At 38.7% G+C, this 17,268-nt stretch overlaps 1 protein-coding gene across 4 annotated transcripts in view; it reads right to left on the bottom strand.

Annotated features, from left to right (window-relative positions):
* The window catches only part of EYA3 (EYA transcriptional coactivator and phosphatase 3), a 117,860-nt gene that overhangs the window by 69,253 nt on the left and 31,339 nt on the right, over positions 1-17,268 (bottom strand). For all 4 annotated transcript variants that reach the window (XM_004025279.5, XM_004025280.5, XM_055389422.2 and 1 more), the window contains 2 exons: positions 8,730-8,773; positions 2,920-2,999 (listed from right to left, as the gene is read on the bottom strand). In XM_004025279.5, coding sequence (XP_004025328.1) covers positions 2,920-2,999; positions 8,730-8,773 — 124 coding nt within the window. The remainder of the gene's footprint in view (positions 1-2,919; positions 3,000-8,729; positions 8,774-17,268) is intronic.

The raw sequence follows: 17,268 nt of genomic DNA, 5'->3' as shown, positions 1-17,268 counted from the left end.
CAATTAACATTATGTCTAATTAGGTTCCCTGGAAGAGTACCTGACCCAAAAAGAGAACCTTGATCAAAAGTAGATGAGGGGCCAACTCAAATGCTCAAGAGTAAGACAAATCAACACCTGTGAGTTTATTACAGAAGAGCTTGTCCAATGCTATTGTTTGAGGTATTTAAAAATAATTATTGGAGATCACATTCACCTCTAATCATTTTGACAAAAATGAAGATGTCAATTAGATCTAAAGTTTTGACAATCCATTGCAAAGAATGTAAGTTTATTTGAATTCTACATAATGGTTCTCAGTTGACACATATATTAAAAAACCCAAACCCTTATCTTCCTCCAATTTAATTTAATTCTGGAAGGAATCAACAACATCCTAGGAGACTGAGGCCAATTTTCACTTCTCTAGAGAATGAATGAGACTTGATCTTCGCAGTACTTGGGAACCACAAAATGATTATAAAGAGTCAAGATATAATATCCATTATACTATAGGAGAATCAAGTAAGTAATATGCTGGCTTGGACTAGAATAGCAACAGTGGGGATGAGGCAAAGACTTTGAAATATATTCTGAAGGTAAAACTAACAGGACATTCTGATGGATTTGATGTAGAGAATGAGGAAAACAACTAGACGGAGAGTGATACCACTTCCTAAGATGGGCAAGTTTGGGAGAAGAGTATATGTCACGGGGGCTAAAGGAATCGAAAGTTCTTTTTTGAACATCTTAGGTATGATTTTCCTTCCAGTAAAGATGTCAAACAGGCAGTCTGATACACAAATGAAATCAGGGGAGAAGTCAGACTGGAAATATCAATATGGAATTCATTAACCATGTGCAAGATATTTAAAGTAATGTAATGGATCGGAGAATCCCGTAAGAGGAAAGATGGTAGCCTAGAATTAAGCCCTGAGGCCCACCAAAGAAGGGCCATCAAAGGAGAAAGGTGGGAGGAAAAGTAGTGAGAGGGAGAATGTGAGGAGAAACGTATTCTAGAATTTGCAACATGAAAATAACTAATGGCCTTGACGACAGCAGTTTCACTACAAGAGTGAGGATAGAAGCTAAATTTGAGAGGCTGGAAAAGTGAATGGGAGGTGAAAAAGCAAGTGAGGGCAACTCTTGCAGAAGTTCTGATATGTCACAGAACAAAGAGAAGGTCCATAACTAGTAAGAGATGTGGAGCCAAGGGCGGGGGGGTGGGGGTCGGGGGAGCAGTGTTTATGTTTTAAAATGGTAAGATGTTTCTTTACTGACAGGAAGGATAAAAAGGGAAGACCGTGATGACACACAAGTGGTGGCAAGAAAACTATAGTACCAAAGTCCTTGGGGAAGGTAAAAACAGATAGCATATGAAACACAAATAATAGGCTCTATATCTGACAAGAGCAAGTATGCTGCTTACATCCTGACAAGAAGGAAACGGCTGGGTGTGGTGGCTCATGCCTGTAATCCCAGCACTTTGGGAGGCTGAGGCCGGCAGATCACTTGAGGTTAGGAGTTCGAGACAAGCCTGGCCAACATGGTGAAACCCCATCTCTACTAAAAATACAAAAATTAGCCAGGCGTGATGGTGCATGCCTGTAATTCCAGCTATTCGGAAGGCTGAGTCAGGAAAATGGCTTGAACCTGGGAAGCAGAGGTTGCAGTGAGCAGAGATCTTGCCATTGCATTCCAGCCTGGGTGACAAGAGCGAAACTCCACCTCTAAAAAATACAAACAAACAACAACAAAAAAATACAAAAAGTAGCTGGGCGTGGTGGCATGCGCCTGTAATCCCAGCTACTCGGGAGGCTGAGGCAGGAGAATCACTTGAACCCGGGAGGCGGAGGTTGTAGTGAGTCGAGATTGTGCCACTGCACTCCAATCTGGGCAACAAAGCAAGACTCCATCTCAAAAAACATAAAAAAAAAATAAAGAACAGAATGAATAGGATGACAGTCTAAAGTAAAAATAGAAAGGTAGGGGAAGGTATAGATGTAGACTTCAAATGAACCAAAGTTTTTATTTATTTTATTTTATTTTATTTATTTTTTGTAGCGAGGAGGTCTCACTTTGTTGCCCAGGCTGATCTCAAACTCCTGGCCTCAGGTGATCCTCCTGCCTCAGACTCCCAAAGTGTTGGGATTACAGACAAGATCCACCATGCCCAGCTGAACCAAAGTATTTGAAGGAAAAAAGGAAATTATTTGGAAGGAGCAAGAATACTCAACTTACTTCCTGACCCTGAAGTATGTAAAGTATAAGATTTTAGGGAACAGGTCTTTTTCTTGGGGATGAGTGGGAAATTCAAGAAATTAGAGGAGACACTTTATCAATTAGAGTGGTTTTCCACAATATGGACAGTTTCCCAATGGACCAGAATCATCTGGCTAACTTGTCAAAAATGCAGATTCCCTATCCACATCAGATCTACTGAATGATAATCTTTGGAGGTGAAACTAGAATTCTACATTACAAACAAGTATTCTAGATGATTCTTATGTAGGCTAAAGGTCTGAGAACCACCAGAATACAATCACCTTTGAGGAAACACTATATAGAACTCAAGACACACCTTTTAAAAAAAAGTTACACCTTTTTAAAAAATATACATGGGAAGTATATATGGTTAAGTATAGTTGTCCGTGATTTTCTGTAAGACACTATTACCTTTAAAACATCCAATCTCAAAACAAAAATAAAATCACGGCGTGTGACTCCTTGGGTGAGTGGACTCCATGTGATCTTTTCTCAGCTGGTCTGTCAATAAAGCTTACAGGAGGGCTCAAGGATAAACACACACAAAAACAAGGATGGGAGAGCCTTCTGGATATTTTGGGACAAACAAGGCAATTACGAAAAACCAACTCTATAAGAAAAGCATTACTAGTTATAGGAATATCTGTTCAATCATGCACAGAATATGGTACTTACTTTCCTCTGACATGGGAAGGTTTGAAGCAAGGCTTGATGTTTCAGGCTTCTGATCACTGACATCTGGATTGCTTACTTGACTGGGAGAACCAAAATGAATACATTAGCCCCTGATTGATTTGCTGCATTGCTAAAAGTGATGAGTTCAAACCCATTTCCTCCTAGGCTATATAAGTAAGAGGCAAAGTAAATCTTCATGATATCCTTATTGTTGATTTTTAACAACTACTTGAAGAGAGCTCGGGCCAGGGCTAGTACCCTCAGCATTCTACAGCTCTTTCTTTTTTTTTTGAGATGGAGTCTCACTCTGTCACCCAGGCTCGAGTGCAGTGGCGCGATCTCGGCTCACTGCAACCTCCGCCTCCTGGGTTCAAGCGATTCTCCTGCCTCAGCCTCCTGAGTAGCTGGGATTACAGGTGCACGTCACCATGCCCAGCTAATTTTTGTATTTTTAGTAGAGACGGCGTTTCACCATGTTGGTCAGGCTGGTCTTGAACTCCTGACCTTGTGATGCGCCCGCCTCAGCCTCCCAAAGTGCTGGGATTACAGTTGTGAGCCACCACGCCCAGCCTACTGTTCTTTCTTATATCTCTAGATCCCTTTAGTTTTTATATAATTCAGAAATTCCAGCTAAGTCACTGGCAAGTCAGATTTTTCTTTAACACCATATGGTAAAACATTGCTCTGCCACTTTTTATTATATGTTTATGGGGTACAATGTGATGTTTTGATATATAAAACACCTTTCACTTTTTTGTGAAAAAAAAATACGTGAAAACACTTAAGTTCTATGCTTTTAGCAATTCTGAAATATACAATGCTATATTATTTATTACAGTCACCATTCTGTGCAACAGCGCTCTGTTACCTTGCTCCCAAAGTACCAGAGGAAGGTAGGGAGACGTTTGATTTCAGACAGTGGTTCTTGATCAGCTACAAACCATAATCATATGAGAAGTGTTTTCAAATTACACGTTTGGGCCAGGTGCGGTGGCTTACACCTGTAATCCCAGCACTTTGGGAAGCTGAGGCAGGCGGATCACTTGAGATCAGGAGTTTGAGACCAGCCTGGCCAACATGGTAAAACCCCGTCTCTACTAAAAATACAAAAATTAGCCAGGCGTTGTGGTGCACGCCTGTAGTCCCAGCTACTTGGGAGGCTGAGGCCTGAGAATTGCCTGAACTCAGGAGGCAGAAGTTGCAGTGACTGGAGATGGCACTACTGCATTCCTGCCTAGGTGACACAGTGAGACTCTGTCTCAAAAACAAAACAAACAAACAAACAAACAAAAATTATACGTTTGTTTCCAAGCGGGGGTTCTAAACCCTTAAGATTCATTCTACTATATTTCTCTTATCTCCCAGTTAAATAAAACACAAACACCTCATTTTCTATTTGTTATTATAGCCAGGACTAAGCAACATCATTTTTTTTAACTTATAAGGAAAATTAAGAGAAATTGAGAATGATAAGTCACATAAACTGGGAGGACAAGTCATTATGTTAGATAATTTAATGCTGGGGAGATTCCACAGAAATTCTGGAATGAAGATTGTTCTAACTTTCATTCTTCAAAATGTTCTCTCTTTTCCATCTCCCCTACTTTTCATTCTTCAGTTATTATGTCCCATTATAGCACAGTGGTTAGGAGTGTTGATTCTAGAGTCAGAGGCTGCTCAAGTTCATATTCTACTCTGCCAATAACTAGCCCTATGACCTTGGACAAGTCACCGAACTTATCTGTTCCCCGCTTTCTACATCCGTCAACGAGAATAAAAATGAAACCTACCTCATAGGGCTGTTAGGAGGACTAATAAGTTTATGTTTAGAGCAAAGCTAGAACACAGTAAGCACACTTTAACTGTAACTGTTATTATATTACAACATCTTCAAAGCCCAGGCATCATTCCTACATTCATGCACCCTAGAAAGAAACTTGCTTTGTTCTTCTACACTCTAGGGAGAGGTGGAAGACACTGTACCAGAGGTTCTATATATCTGGAAAGATAATGCTGACTAATCAAAGGTAAGAGTAGTTTCTACACAGCAAAATTGTAAAAAGAAATGTTGCTTATATAAAAAATATATAGCACAAAATTTATAAAGTTCTCGTATCATTTCTGAAACTGACTTCTAATATTCAAGTATAATAAGGGTTTTTTTTAAATGGTATATATTTTTTGTTTGGTTGGTTTTTGTTTTGTTTTTTTGAGTCAGGGTCTCACTCGGTCACCCAGGCTGGAGTGCAGTGGCTCGATCATGGCTCCTGTAGCTTTGACCTCCCGGGCTCAAGTGATCTTCCTACCTCATCCTCCGAAGTAGCTGGGACTACAGGCATGTGCCACAACACCCAGCTAATTTTTGTAATTTTTGTAGAGATAGGGTTTCATCATGTTGCCCAAGCTGGTCTCAAACTCCTGGTCTCAAGCAATCCGTCCGCCTCAGCATCCAAAGTGCTGGAATTACAGGTGTGAGCCACAGTGTCCAGCTTTAATGGTATATTTTGAATGTTCAAATAATTTTTCCTCATTTGTAATTAATTTTAAAGCTAAATCCCCAAGTAAGGTTCATTTTTATCTTGTTACTCAAATGTTTATATTTTTGTAATAGAACTTAATGTACTAAGATGTGATTATGGAAATTGAAGGGTAAGGGCAAGAAATTATATGGAATAGTTGTGTCAGTTTCCCAAACTGGGTGATTTATTATAATTACCTGAATAGTTAATAAAAATACAGACTTCTGGACCTCATCTCACACCTACTTACATAGAATTACCAGGGGAAGGGCATAAAACTGAACCAGAATTTTTCTGACATCAATAACTAGTTTGACTTCTACATGTACCTGGTTAAGTATGAGGTTCACTGTTATACCCACTGTTAAAGACTATTTGTAGATCCTATATTTTAGAAGTTGGTGATATTTCTATGATCCAGTATCCACTGGACCAGTTCCTAAAACCCAATGGTCCTAGAATATTATGTTATAGCAACATCCCCTACTTACTCAACTGAGCATCTAGAGAATAAATAGAAACAACAGCACCAAGACAGTGAATTAACTCTAGCACTTGTTAAATATTTAAATTATTATCCTTAGAGAAATGACATACTGCCTCAAAATATAATTATTTTCAAAGTTATATAAACATAAATTTTGCTTAACAATGAATACACCATGAAAAAACAACTGCTCTAAAATAAAATGACCAAAAAAACCCAACAACATCCAAGTCCATAAAGTGGCACAACAAATACCTCCTTCTCATTCAACAGAACTATTAACAAAACAAACAACAGATGAATGGATAAAGAAAATGCGGAACAGACATACAATGGAGTATTATTGAGCCTTAAAAAGAGGAAATTCTGACACATGCTACAAATGGATAGACCTTAAAGACATCATGATGAATCACAAAAGGACAAATACTGTATGACTCCATTTCTGTGAGGTACTTAGAGCAGTCACAATCATGCAGACAGAAAGTAGAATGGTGGTTGCCAGGAGCTGGAGATGGGGGAATGGAGAATATTGTTTAGTGAACATGGAATTTCAGTTTGGAAAGATGAATAAAGTTCTAGAGATGAATGGTAGTGATGGTTGCAAGACAAAGTGATTGTACTTAGTGCCACTAAACTGTACACTTAAAATGGTAAATTGTATATTGTGTGTATTTTATCATAGTAAAAAAATTGCTGAAGGTAAAAGAAGAGATAATTGCAGGAAAAGATGAAGGTGATGGGTTCTTTCAAACAACTGGAGAGGTTAGCCTTCGATATGAGCAAGGGAATTTCAGAGGAAAGATAAACAATATCCAAGAGAAGCAGATTAAGTAGGTTGATTTGGTGAGAGAAGGGAGATGTTCCTAATCTCTCTTTGAACTAGGGAGCAAGATCCACAGCTGAGTGAATGGAAATAGCAGGAAAGGGAGGGAAAAGGGAGAAGGTAGGGGGCAAGGAGGGAGGGAATAACGGAATTAAGATGATTTTAGAGGCTGGGAAATCAGACATACCAGGAAGGGGGCTTAAGTGCCTGTTTTAGATCTTATCATGAATAGAAACTAGGAACAGTTAGCACAATTTTGTGTTTTTCTCTCACGATGTACAAGTGATTGGGAATAAGTACAGAATAGGTGGATATTGGGTTTAATCAGGGCTGTGGTTTTGCTAGGCAAATATGACAGAAAAAAGTGAGGAAGTTAAGAATGTTTGTAAGGGACTAATTACAGTAGATCTTATAGTTAAGTTTATTTTTCTTTCTTTCTTTTTTTTTTAAATGAGACAGCATCTTGCTCTGCCACCAACCCAGGATGGAGTTCAGTGGTGCAATCTTGGCTCACCACAACTTCTGGCCCCTGGGCGCAAGCAATCCTCCTGCCTCAGCCCCGAGTAGCTGGGACTAAAGGTGTGCACCACCATTCCTGGATAATTGTTTTTGTGTTTTTTATAGAGACGGCATCTTGCTATGTCGCCCAGGCTGGTCTCAAACTACTGAACTCAAGCGATCTGCCCACCTGGACCTCCAAAAGTGGAGCCACCACACCTGGCCAGTTAAGTTCCTTTTTTTTTTTGAGACAGAGTCTTTGTCGCCCAGGCTGGAGTGCAGTGGCGCATTCTTGGCTCACTGTAACCTCCGCCTCGTGGGTTCAAGCCATTCTCCTGCCTCAGTCTCCCAAGCAGCTGGGATTATAGGCTCAAGTCACCACGCCGAGCTAATTTTTGTGTTTTTAGTAGAAACAAGGTTCCGCCATGTTGGTCTCTTATAAGGAAGAAACTAAAGTTCTTTTTAAGGGGTGATGGTGAAAATATGACAGATGATTTAATTGATAGTTTAAGACATCATATGGCTAGCATGGCAGTTCTAGAATAAATGAGCCAGGATGATAGTGTGTGGAGGTAAAAGTGTAGGATTCTTGAAATTAATGTGGTAGAGGTGATGCAGTTACTGGCTCATATGGTTGGTGCACAAACGACAGAAGGTAAGAACTGTGGAAAACTGAAAACCATGGTATGAAGAAGCCAAACTGTGAGGTGCAAACAAGCTGCCTCTTTTCTCTTCTTTTTTTTTTTTTTTTTTTTGAGACGGAGTCTCACTCTGTCGCCCAGGCTGGATTGCAGTGGCGCGATCTCAGCTCACCGCAAGCTCCACCTCCCGGGTTCACACCATTCTCCTGCCTCAGCCTCCTGAGTAGCTGGGACCACAGGCGCCCGCCAACACGCCCGGTTAATAATTTTGTATTTTTAGTAGAGACAGGGTTTCACCGTGTTAGCCAGGATGGTCTCGATCTCCTGACCTCGTGATCTGCCCGCCTCGGCCTCCCAAAGTGCTGGGATTACAGGCGTGAGCGACCATGCCAGGCGCAAGCTTCCTCTTTTCTATAAGAGGAGTGGGGTTAATGACTAAGTCATTTCATAACCATTTGGTAATTAATACCAAATCTCTTGGATTTTATTTATTTCGCTTATGCTTCCTATTCTGTATATTGTACGTCTGACTGAAGAATATGGTGCTTTTCATCTTTACCATTAAGTCTCCTCTAGGTAGCACAGTGCCTGATATACAACATGAGTTTGGTACATATTGTTGAATAAATAATGAATGCATAAGAACAAATCAGTGCACAAGTTTCAGGAAAAAACTGTTTGGAAAGGAAATTTTAATCTTAAACCAAATAATTTCAAAAGGTAACAGCTGATGGTAAGAACCAAAAAGAGGGCAAAGCATGCCCAAACGCTAATCAGCATGTGAAAAAAAAAAAAAAGCTTATGAGTAGTCCATTAAAAAGAAAGCAAACTTTACATACCTTATAGTTTGCTCTCCTGATTCCTGCATCTTGGCTTTTTTCACCTGCAAAAATAAATATACAAAGGTATCAATGTACTTGATCTGTTTTTTAAATCATTTAGCTACTCAAACAACAGGCTATTAACTATTACAGGATAACTGTTTAATTTTGTTTAGTTTAGATTTAATTAACCCTTGTTATATTTTAGAGCTAGAAATGAAGTTTGTTTTTTAAATGGAGCTCTTCTTTTTAACGAAAAAAGTGTTCTTCTGATTAAAAAAAAACTGTTTACCAGAATTTTTACTCAAGGTAGACAGAATGTTTACTAGGATAAAGTATCCAAGCTTTGATACAAACTAGTTGGTTTTATACTGTAACAGACAAATTATATTTAAACAAACAGTAAAGATGGGAATCTAAGTATCATCTACTCATTTATTTAACAAAAATGGCTTTATACTTAAGTTAGTTTAGTGTCAAAAATTAATATGAATTCTTATCAGGTTACCAGTAATTTAGAAAATATTGTTAACCCTGTATTTTTTTTTCATATTTCACGTTTTCTATTTCCTTCTGGGGAGAAGGCACTTCCATTGAAACAGTGTAAGAATCCACAAATGAAAGATAATGGTTAATACTAATGGATTTTTCTGTTTTCATATTACAGAGAATCTGATTTTAGAACTCTCTGGTTAGAACTGGTTGTAGTAGAAACATGTCTAATATGCTTAGCCATTCAAATTATGAATATTTAAAAGTATTTCAAGCTAATAGAAGAAGGCAGAAACTCTCCTAGATAATTTGAAGCAAGCGTATCAGGTGGAATCACAGATATTTAATATTACATTGACTATTTCAGACAAGGTAAATAATACAGGCAAGCCCCATAAAATTTGTCGTGGCCATATACTCCTCATGAGAATACACAACCATGACCAGACATTCTTGGTTCCTTGCTCATGGCATGTCAAAATGTGTTCCATTCAATGTTCTCTTAATTTTCACAGGTACCAAAAAGGAGAAAATAAAGAAACAAAGGCAATTTTAAAAAAATTTCTAAATTTAAAACAAAAATTACATTAAAGCATTTGAAGCAAAAACAAAAAACAAAACCTTGAGGTGGGCAAATCCTGATTAAGCATGACATTAAATCCAAAAGCCATAAAGGAGAAAATAGATATGATTACACAAAAATTTTAAACTTCTATATGATAAAAGACACCATAAAACAACCAGGAGGTTGAGGGATTCCAGGATAGTATGCAGACTGTGACAAAAAAAATCTAACTGTATTACCAATGTATACGACTATCTCACTGAAAGAGGTGAGGGAAATATGATCTGACCTAGATAATATAGGAAAACAGTGTTTTGCCTGGAAACTATAAGGCTAAAGACAAGAAAAATTCAACTATCTAGTTTATCTGCCTGCCATAATTTCACAAATGACAAAATATAGCCTTTTTTTATAAAATGTTCTGCCCTTCCTACCTAAAGATGATAGTAGTTACATATGGTCAGATAATAATATATTCTTCCAATAGTGGAGATGAATTTATGCTTAGCTCATCCAAAGACTCTTTACTATCAAAGAAATGTAATTATGAGCTGGTTGGCTGAGTAACCAAAACAGTCTATACTCTTCAAACAGTAATTTAAAGAAAATTAGAGCACTGAGGAGTCTAACTTATCATAGTCTTCATTTTATTAGAGGTATAGAGCAACAAATTTAGCTAATCAACTCCAAAAGAAAAAAGGATTAAAAAAAAAGGTCCTGGAGCAACATTTTTAAATTTACTTTTTATTTATTATTATTTTTTTTTTTTTTTTTTTTTTGAGACAGGGTCTTGTTCTGTCACCCAGGCTGGAGTGCCATGGTGTAATCTCGGCTCACTGAAACCTCTGTCTCCCGGGTTCAAGCAGTTCTTGTGCCTCAGCCTCTCGAGTAGCAGGGACCACAGGTGCACACCACCATGCCCAGCTAATTTTGCTATTTTTTCTATTTTTAGGAGAGACCGGGTTTCACCACGTTGGCCAGGATGGTTTCGAACTCCTGGCCTCAAGTGATCCGCCCACCTTGGTCTCCCAAAGTGCTGGGATTACAGGCGTGAGCCATTGCTCCTTGCCAAAAATTTATTTACTTTCAAGGAAGAACTATGCTTCTTTATGCTCCTTCATTTTTAATTTATTACCGTGCCAACCCAGTGCAGAGTATATTCATAAATAGAAAGGGAGAAAATGTATCTAAAGTCATATCTACCGTGCAGAAAAGTCTGGGGAAGGAAAAGGTGTTACAATGTTTTTTTTGTTTTGTTTTGTTTTGTTAACCTCATATGGCCCATTGTTTGTCTTGATTTGAGCAATTATGCCCCCCTCTAAGGCAGGGATAGGAAGCATGTACTAACTAGGCAGTAGAGGCAGGTAAATTAACTAAAGAAGACAGACAGATTTTACTCAATTATAGAAGCATCAGTTCAAACAATACAAGCTAGAAACTGACAGAAAATGATTCCTGGTTGTTAAGAGAAATAGCAAAGATTGAGCAACAATTTTCTGGAGAGTTTACAGAGTAACATAGTACTTGCAATAATGAATACTGAAAACTACACAGCAAAGTAAGCAAAGATTCAAGTAGCAACCAGTCCTATAGAGAACAATTTTCATTAACAAAACCAGTATAGATTATACAAGCAGCTGGTATCCAAGGAATTGGGGCCATACCAGGACAGTAGTAGGACAGTAATACAAGCTGCCAGGAAGTAAGAAAGCAATAAAGCTGAAAAAGCTCCATTAGGGTTAAAAGTGAAAAAATCAGAATCTCTTTTTGCATGACATAATTTTGTATACAGAAATCCTAACGAATCCATTAAGAAACCACTAGAACTGATAAACAAGTTCAGCAAGGCAGCAAAATACAAGACAAACATACAAAAATCAATTATACTTCTATATACTTACAGTGAACAATTCAAAAATGAAAAAAAAATCCATTCACAATAGCATCAAAAGGAATAAAATACTTAGGAATATGGCCGGGTCCAGTGGCTCACACTTCTAATCCCAGCACTTTGGGAGGCCGAGGCAGGTGGATCACCTGAGGTCAGGAGTCCAAGACCAGGCTGGACAACATGGTGAAACCCCATCTCTACTAAAAATACAAAAATTAGCTGGGTGTGGTGGTGCAGGCCTATAATCTCAGCTACTCAGGAGGCTGAGGCAGGAGAATCGCCTGAACCTGGGAGGTGGAGGTTGCAGTGAGCTGAGATTGCACCACTGCACTCCAGCCTGGGTGACAAGGCAAGACTCTGTCTAAAACAAACAAACAAACAAAAAAACTTAGGAATAAACCTAACAGAAGAAGAAGTACAACACATGTTAAAAGAAATTTAAGAAGAGCTAAATAAATGCAAAGACACCCCACATCCAGGGAAAGAATTCATCTTGTAAAGATGGTAATACTCCCCAAATTGGTCTACAGTCAATCCAATCAAAATCCCAGCTGGCTGCATTGAAGAAATTCAAAAATTGATCTTAAATTTCATATGGAAATGAAAGTGACCCAGAATAGCTAAAACAATCTTGAAAAAAAAAAAAAAGAACAAAGTTAGGGGACTCACATTTTTCCATTTCTTTTTTATTTTTATTTTTTAAGACAGAGGCTCACTCTGTCACCCAGGCTGGAGTGCAGTGGTGCGATCTCGGCTCACTGCAACCGCCACCTCCTGGGTTCAAGCATTGCTCAAGCCTTGGCCTCCCGAGTAGCTGGGACTACAGGTGCGTGCCACCATGCCTGGCTAATTTTTTTGTATGTTTAACGGAGATGGGGTTTCACCATGTTGGCCAGGCTGGTCTCAGATCTCAGGTGATCTGCCCACCTCGGCCTCCCAAATTGCTGGGATTACAGGCATGAGCCACTGCGCCTGGCCCCATTTTTCAATTTCAAAACTTACTATAAAGCTAGAGTAACCAAGATGGTGTGGTACTGGCATAAGGATGGATATATGGATCACTGGAACAGAATTGAGAGTCCTGAAATAGACCTCTACATTTGTTGGGTCAACTGATTTTCAAGAAGGGTACCACATTTACAGTCAAATTATTTTCAGCAAAAGTGCCATGATGATTCAACGAAGGAAGAATAGTCTTTTCAACAAATAAAGCTGAACTCGTACCTCAAGCCATATGCAAAAATTAACTCAAAATGGATCAAAGCACTAAATGTAAAAGCTAAAGCTATAAAATTCTTAGGAGAATATGTATGCTCTCATCACTTGTAAAAACATAGGCCGGAGGCAGTGGCTCACACCTGTAATCCCAACACTTTGGGAGGCTGAGGCAGGTGGATCATGAGGTCAGGAGTTCAAGACCAGCCTGGCCAAGATGGTGAAACCCCATCTCTACTAAAAATACAAAAATTAGCCAGGTGTGGTGGCGGGCGCCTACAATCCCAGCTACTTGGGAGGCTGAGGCAGGGAACTGCCTGAATCCGGGAGGTGGAGGTTGCAGTGAGCCGAGATAGTGACACTGCACTCCAGCCTGGGCAACAGAGTGAGGATTGCTTAAGGTCAGGAGTCTGAGACCAGCTGGGCAACAGAGTAAGACCCCATCTCGACAAAAAATTTAAAAAACAATTGGGTGTGGTGGCTCACACCTGTAATCCTAAGTACTCAGGAGGGTGAGATGGGAGGATGGTTTGAGCCCAGGAGTTCAAGGATGCAGTGAGCCACGATTGTGCCACTGTACTCCAGTCTGGGTGACAAAATGAGACCCTGTCTCAAAAAAAAAAAAAAAGACAGAAAAAGAAAAAAGGAAGATGCCTTAAAATTTATTCTGGTAATGGTTACAAAACCATTTTAGAATAGACTAAAAACTACTGCACTGTATACGCTAAAAGGGTGAATTGTAGGATATGTAAATTACATGTCAATAAAGCTGGTATCTTAAAAAATGACATAATCCTATGGGCATATAATGGCTAATGATAACACAAAAAGAAAGAAGCATTGACAAATTCATAAATCAGCGTTCTATTTTTGCTTCTGCTACAATGTATAATCACACTTTAAATACAACACAGCAAGGAAACAAAAAACCCAGTATACAAATTCAGAATATCCAGGCTCAAGGCTAAGTTCTGAGAGTTAATTCACTGCGTGTCTTTTCTGTATCTGTTTCTTCACCTGTAAAAAAAAAAGATACAACTACCTACTTCACAGGGCTCATGTTTCAACAGCAGGAAACAGCAGCATTAACAGTACAAGGATGCTGGCTGAATAAACTTAAGGATGTGCACTGTTAACATAATATGTAAAGATGAAATTTAAACAGGAAAAGAGTGAACTGCTTATGAAAAACAAAGCGCTATGTAATTGTTAAATTTTAGTGTTATTACCATAGACAGCAAGAACAAAGTTGAATCCCAGAAATTTCAAGACAGGCTTAAGAAATAGGACTCTCTAGTTAAGAAAATTGTATTAAGCATCTCAAATGTCATTCTGAAATTACTCTGTGATGACTTACAAGTAATGGCTATGAAGGTTTAAACAAGAGGCAAAAGCATGCTAGTGCTAGGTAAATTGTAATCTTGGCAATAATAAATATAATGGTAGGGTAAAAGTCGTCATGGAGACTATAAAAAGGATGTTTATGTCAAGATTTATCCAACACTGTCCAACAAACAGAAGGACACTGTTCTGTTTACTAAAAAGTCATATTCCATATGCTAGAGGGGTAAAGGGTTTGATCATAACCTAGATGAAATTTCACACAAAAAACAATTTAATGCCATTTTCATTGACCGTGCTTACTAATAGCTATCTAATTATTAATTTGACTTCAAGAACTTAACATAAGGAAAGCAGGACCTAGAGAGGGAGGTAAGCATTCCAAATTATTAGAGAGGTAAATATTTATGGCAGAGACAACTTCCTGTTCTACCACTGCATGTTAGGTGTGACTTCTGATGGAGGCAAAAAAATCTTTTTGTCTTCTCTATCAACAAGAGTAATCTACAAAATGTAAACAACAGCATACCTAAATTTTTCAAAAAGAGTTTATTCCCATATTTATAAGCAAGCACCTCAATTATTTTAAATAAGTTCTAACCCTCCAGATTCACAGAAGCTTTATCCCATAGACCTGTAACTTAACAAACATGATTGCTAAACCAGTGTTTATCATCTCTGAAAAATCACAGAGAACAAGAGAGGTGCTTGAAACAGAATATAAAGAAATGAGGACAAGGTGGGGGAGCTGCTTGAGCCCAGAAGTTCGAGACCAGCCTGGGTAACAGGGCAAAACCCCGTGTCTACTGAAAATACAAAAAAATTAGTTGGGTGTGCTGGTAGTCTCAGCTACTTGGGAGGCTGAGGTGGGAGGACTGCTTCAGCCTGGGAGGCGGAGGCTGCAGTGAGCCAAGATGGCACCACTGCACTACAGCCTAGGCGACAGGGTGAAACCCTGTCTCAAACAAAACAAAAAGAAATGTTTCACTACTTGGTTTGTTTGTTTGTTTGTTTTAATTTAAAGGTGATGGTAGAGAGGAATTAGATGCTGGAAACTATAAACTAGTGCTAACTTAATGCTGATTGATGACAGTGTTCTAAAACAGATTATTGAACAGACCTTTGTAGACACCTAGAAAGGATATGACAATCACCTGGAGCTATTATATATTTTCTCTAAGAACACTCAACATCTTTATTGATAGCTTAAAAGATTTAGGCTATAAATAGGTAAAGTATATGACAGAAAGCTGGAAAGAATAAGATTTTTAATTAAGGTATCAAAGGGTGATGATGTTACTTCTTCAGGGACTCTCAGTGTGTAAACTGCAGTGTGAGGTATTTCTTATTCTCAATCCACTGCTGTTCTTTATACTCTATTCTCCAAGTAGAGGCTGTACAATAATCAGTCAAAAGGATCCCCTCATCTGTGGATAAGATTCTTGCATTTTTGGAAGGTGATTTATAGTAATATAACAAAGTTATTTACAACTCAGTTGAAGGTTGATAAGCAATAAAGGGAAAGTGAAAGAATCTGAAGTTTAAATTTATTGCATTGCGAGTTATCTAAAGAAAATCTTTTTTTTTTTTTTTTTTTTGAGACAGAGTCTCACCCACTCTGTTGTCCAGGCTGGAGTGCACTGGCACAATCTCGGCTCACTGCAACCTCCACCTCCTGGGTTCAAGCGATTCTCCTGCCTCAGCTTCCCAAGTAGCTGGGATTACAGGCATGTGCCACCACACCTGGCTAATTTTTGTATTTTTAGTAGAGATGGGGTCTCCCCATGTTGGCCAGGCTGGTCTCAAACTCCTGGCCTCAAGTGATCCACCCACCTCCACCACCCAAAGTGCTGGGATTACAGGCATGAGCCACTACGTCCAGCCGATCTGAACAAAATCTTGAGGTAGAGCTAGCAATTAGTGGAGAAATAAGAGAAGGGATAATTCAATAAGAAAGAGTCAAGAAGAGACAATGGGATTAAAATAACTTCAATAATAACGACCATCAGTAACATCTCTAGGATTAAAAATATTGGCTTTATTTATCATCAACTTGGGATGGGACCATTCTTTCCACTCATATTTTAGATCTCCACTACAGCCTGTGAAAAGCTTTTTTTATACCTCTAAATGTGTCATTACTCTTCCTGTTCTATTTTAAACATTAATAAGTATTGTGTTTTCTTAGATTCTGTATTTGTCTGTTTGACATCCATTAATTACAGAGCCAAACTCAAGGCCAAAGTTGTTTTTTATCTCCCCTGAGATCCAGTGCCCATACTCTGAACCACCTCCTTTATCTAACTCTCACACACTAAGCCCCTATTTCTCCTGCCCTAAATCATAAATCAACCCAGGACAAAGTACCACCAGAAAACCAGGGACAGTCCATAGGCCACAAAGCCTGAAGAATTATTCAAACTAGTCAACCCTAAGCTGTTTACCCTGCCTACCTTGCTTTTCCTGTGGAAACCTCATTAAGTCTGTGGCCCGTGCCTTCCTCCCACTCTTTTTTGCCTCCTGACCAACAGTGGTACTTCCCCCGTGTGGCATGCTATGCCTCTTGTTTCAAGGGGAACTATGAGTAAACACTCAACTTTTCTTTCAGTGGCACTGATCTCTCCATGTTGTCATTCAATCACCTTTTTATATTAAGATCTGGGCATAAATCAATAAGGAAATAATGCCCTGTGACAACCATTTATAGTCAGCAGAAATTTTGGTTTTAAAGTGCTTCAATTTCTTACCTTTCTCTGAAGTAATAATCAGGTTTTGCACATCATGTTACAGAAGTTCAAGAGAATGACAAGGAAATGAAGCAGGGCAGAAGAGATAGATGACTTGTTAGCAGGTCAGCCTCACAATTCTCATTACCTTAAATAGGTAAGGAGTAACTAACAATACCCATATTTCAACAGTATGTCAACACTTACATAAGTCTTTTAAAAATATGACTAGACCTTTGTCTTACCACATTAAAAACTCAATGGCATAATTTTTCCTGGTACATATAGTATCTATAATTCAGCTATTTGTTCCAATAGTGTAAATCC

The sequence above is a fragment of the Gorilla gorilla genome, chromosome 1 (genome assembly GCF_029281585.2).
Source record: "Gorilla gorilla gorilla isolate KB3781 chromosome 1, NHGRI_mGorGor1-v2.1_pri, whole genome shotgun sequence".
NCBI lineage: Eukaryota > Metazoa > Chordata > Mammalia > Primates > Hominidae > Gorilla > Gorilla gorilla.
The sequence above is the reverse complement of the archived record's forward strand: the minus strand, read 5'-3'. Positions and strand labels throughout refer to the sequence as shown.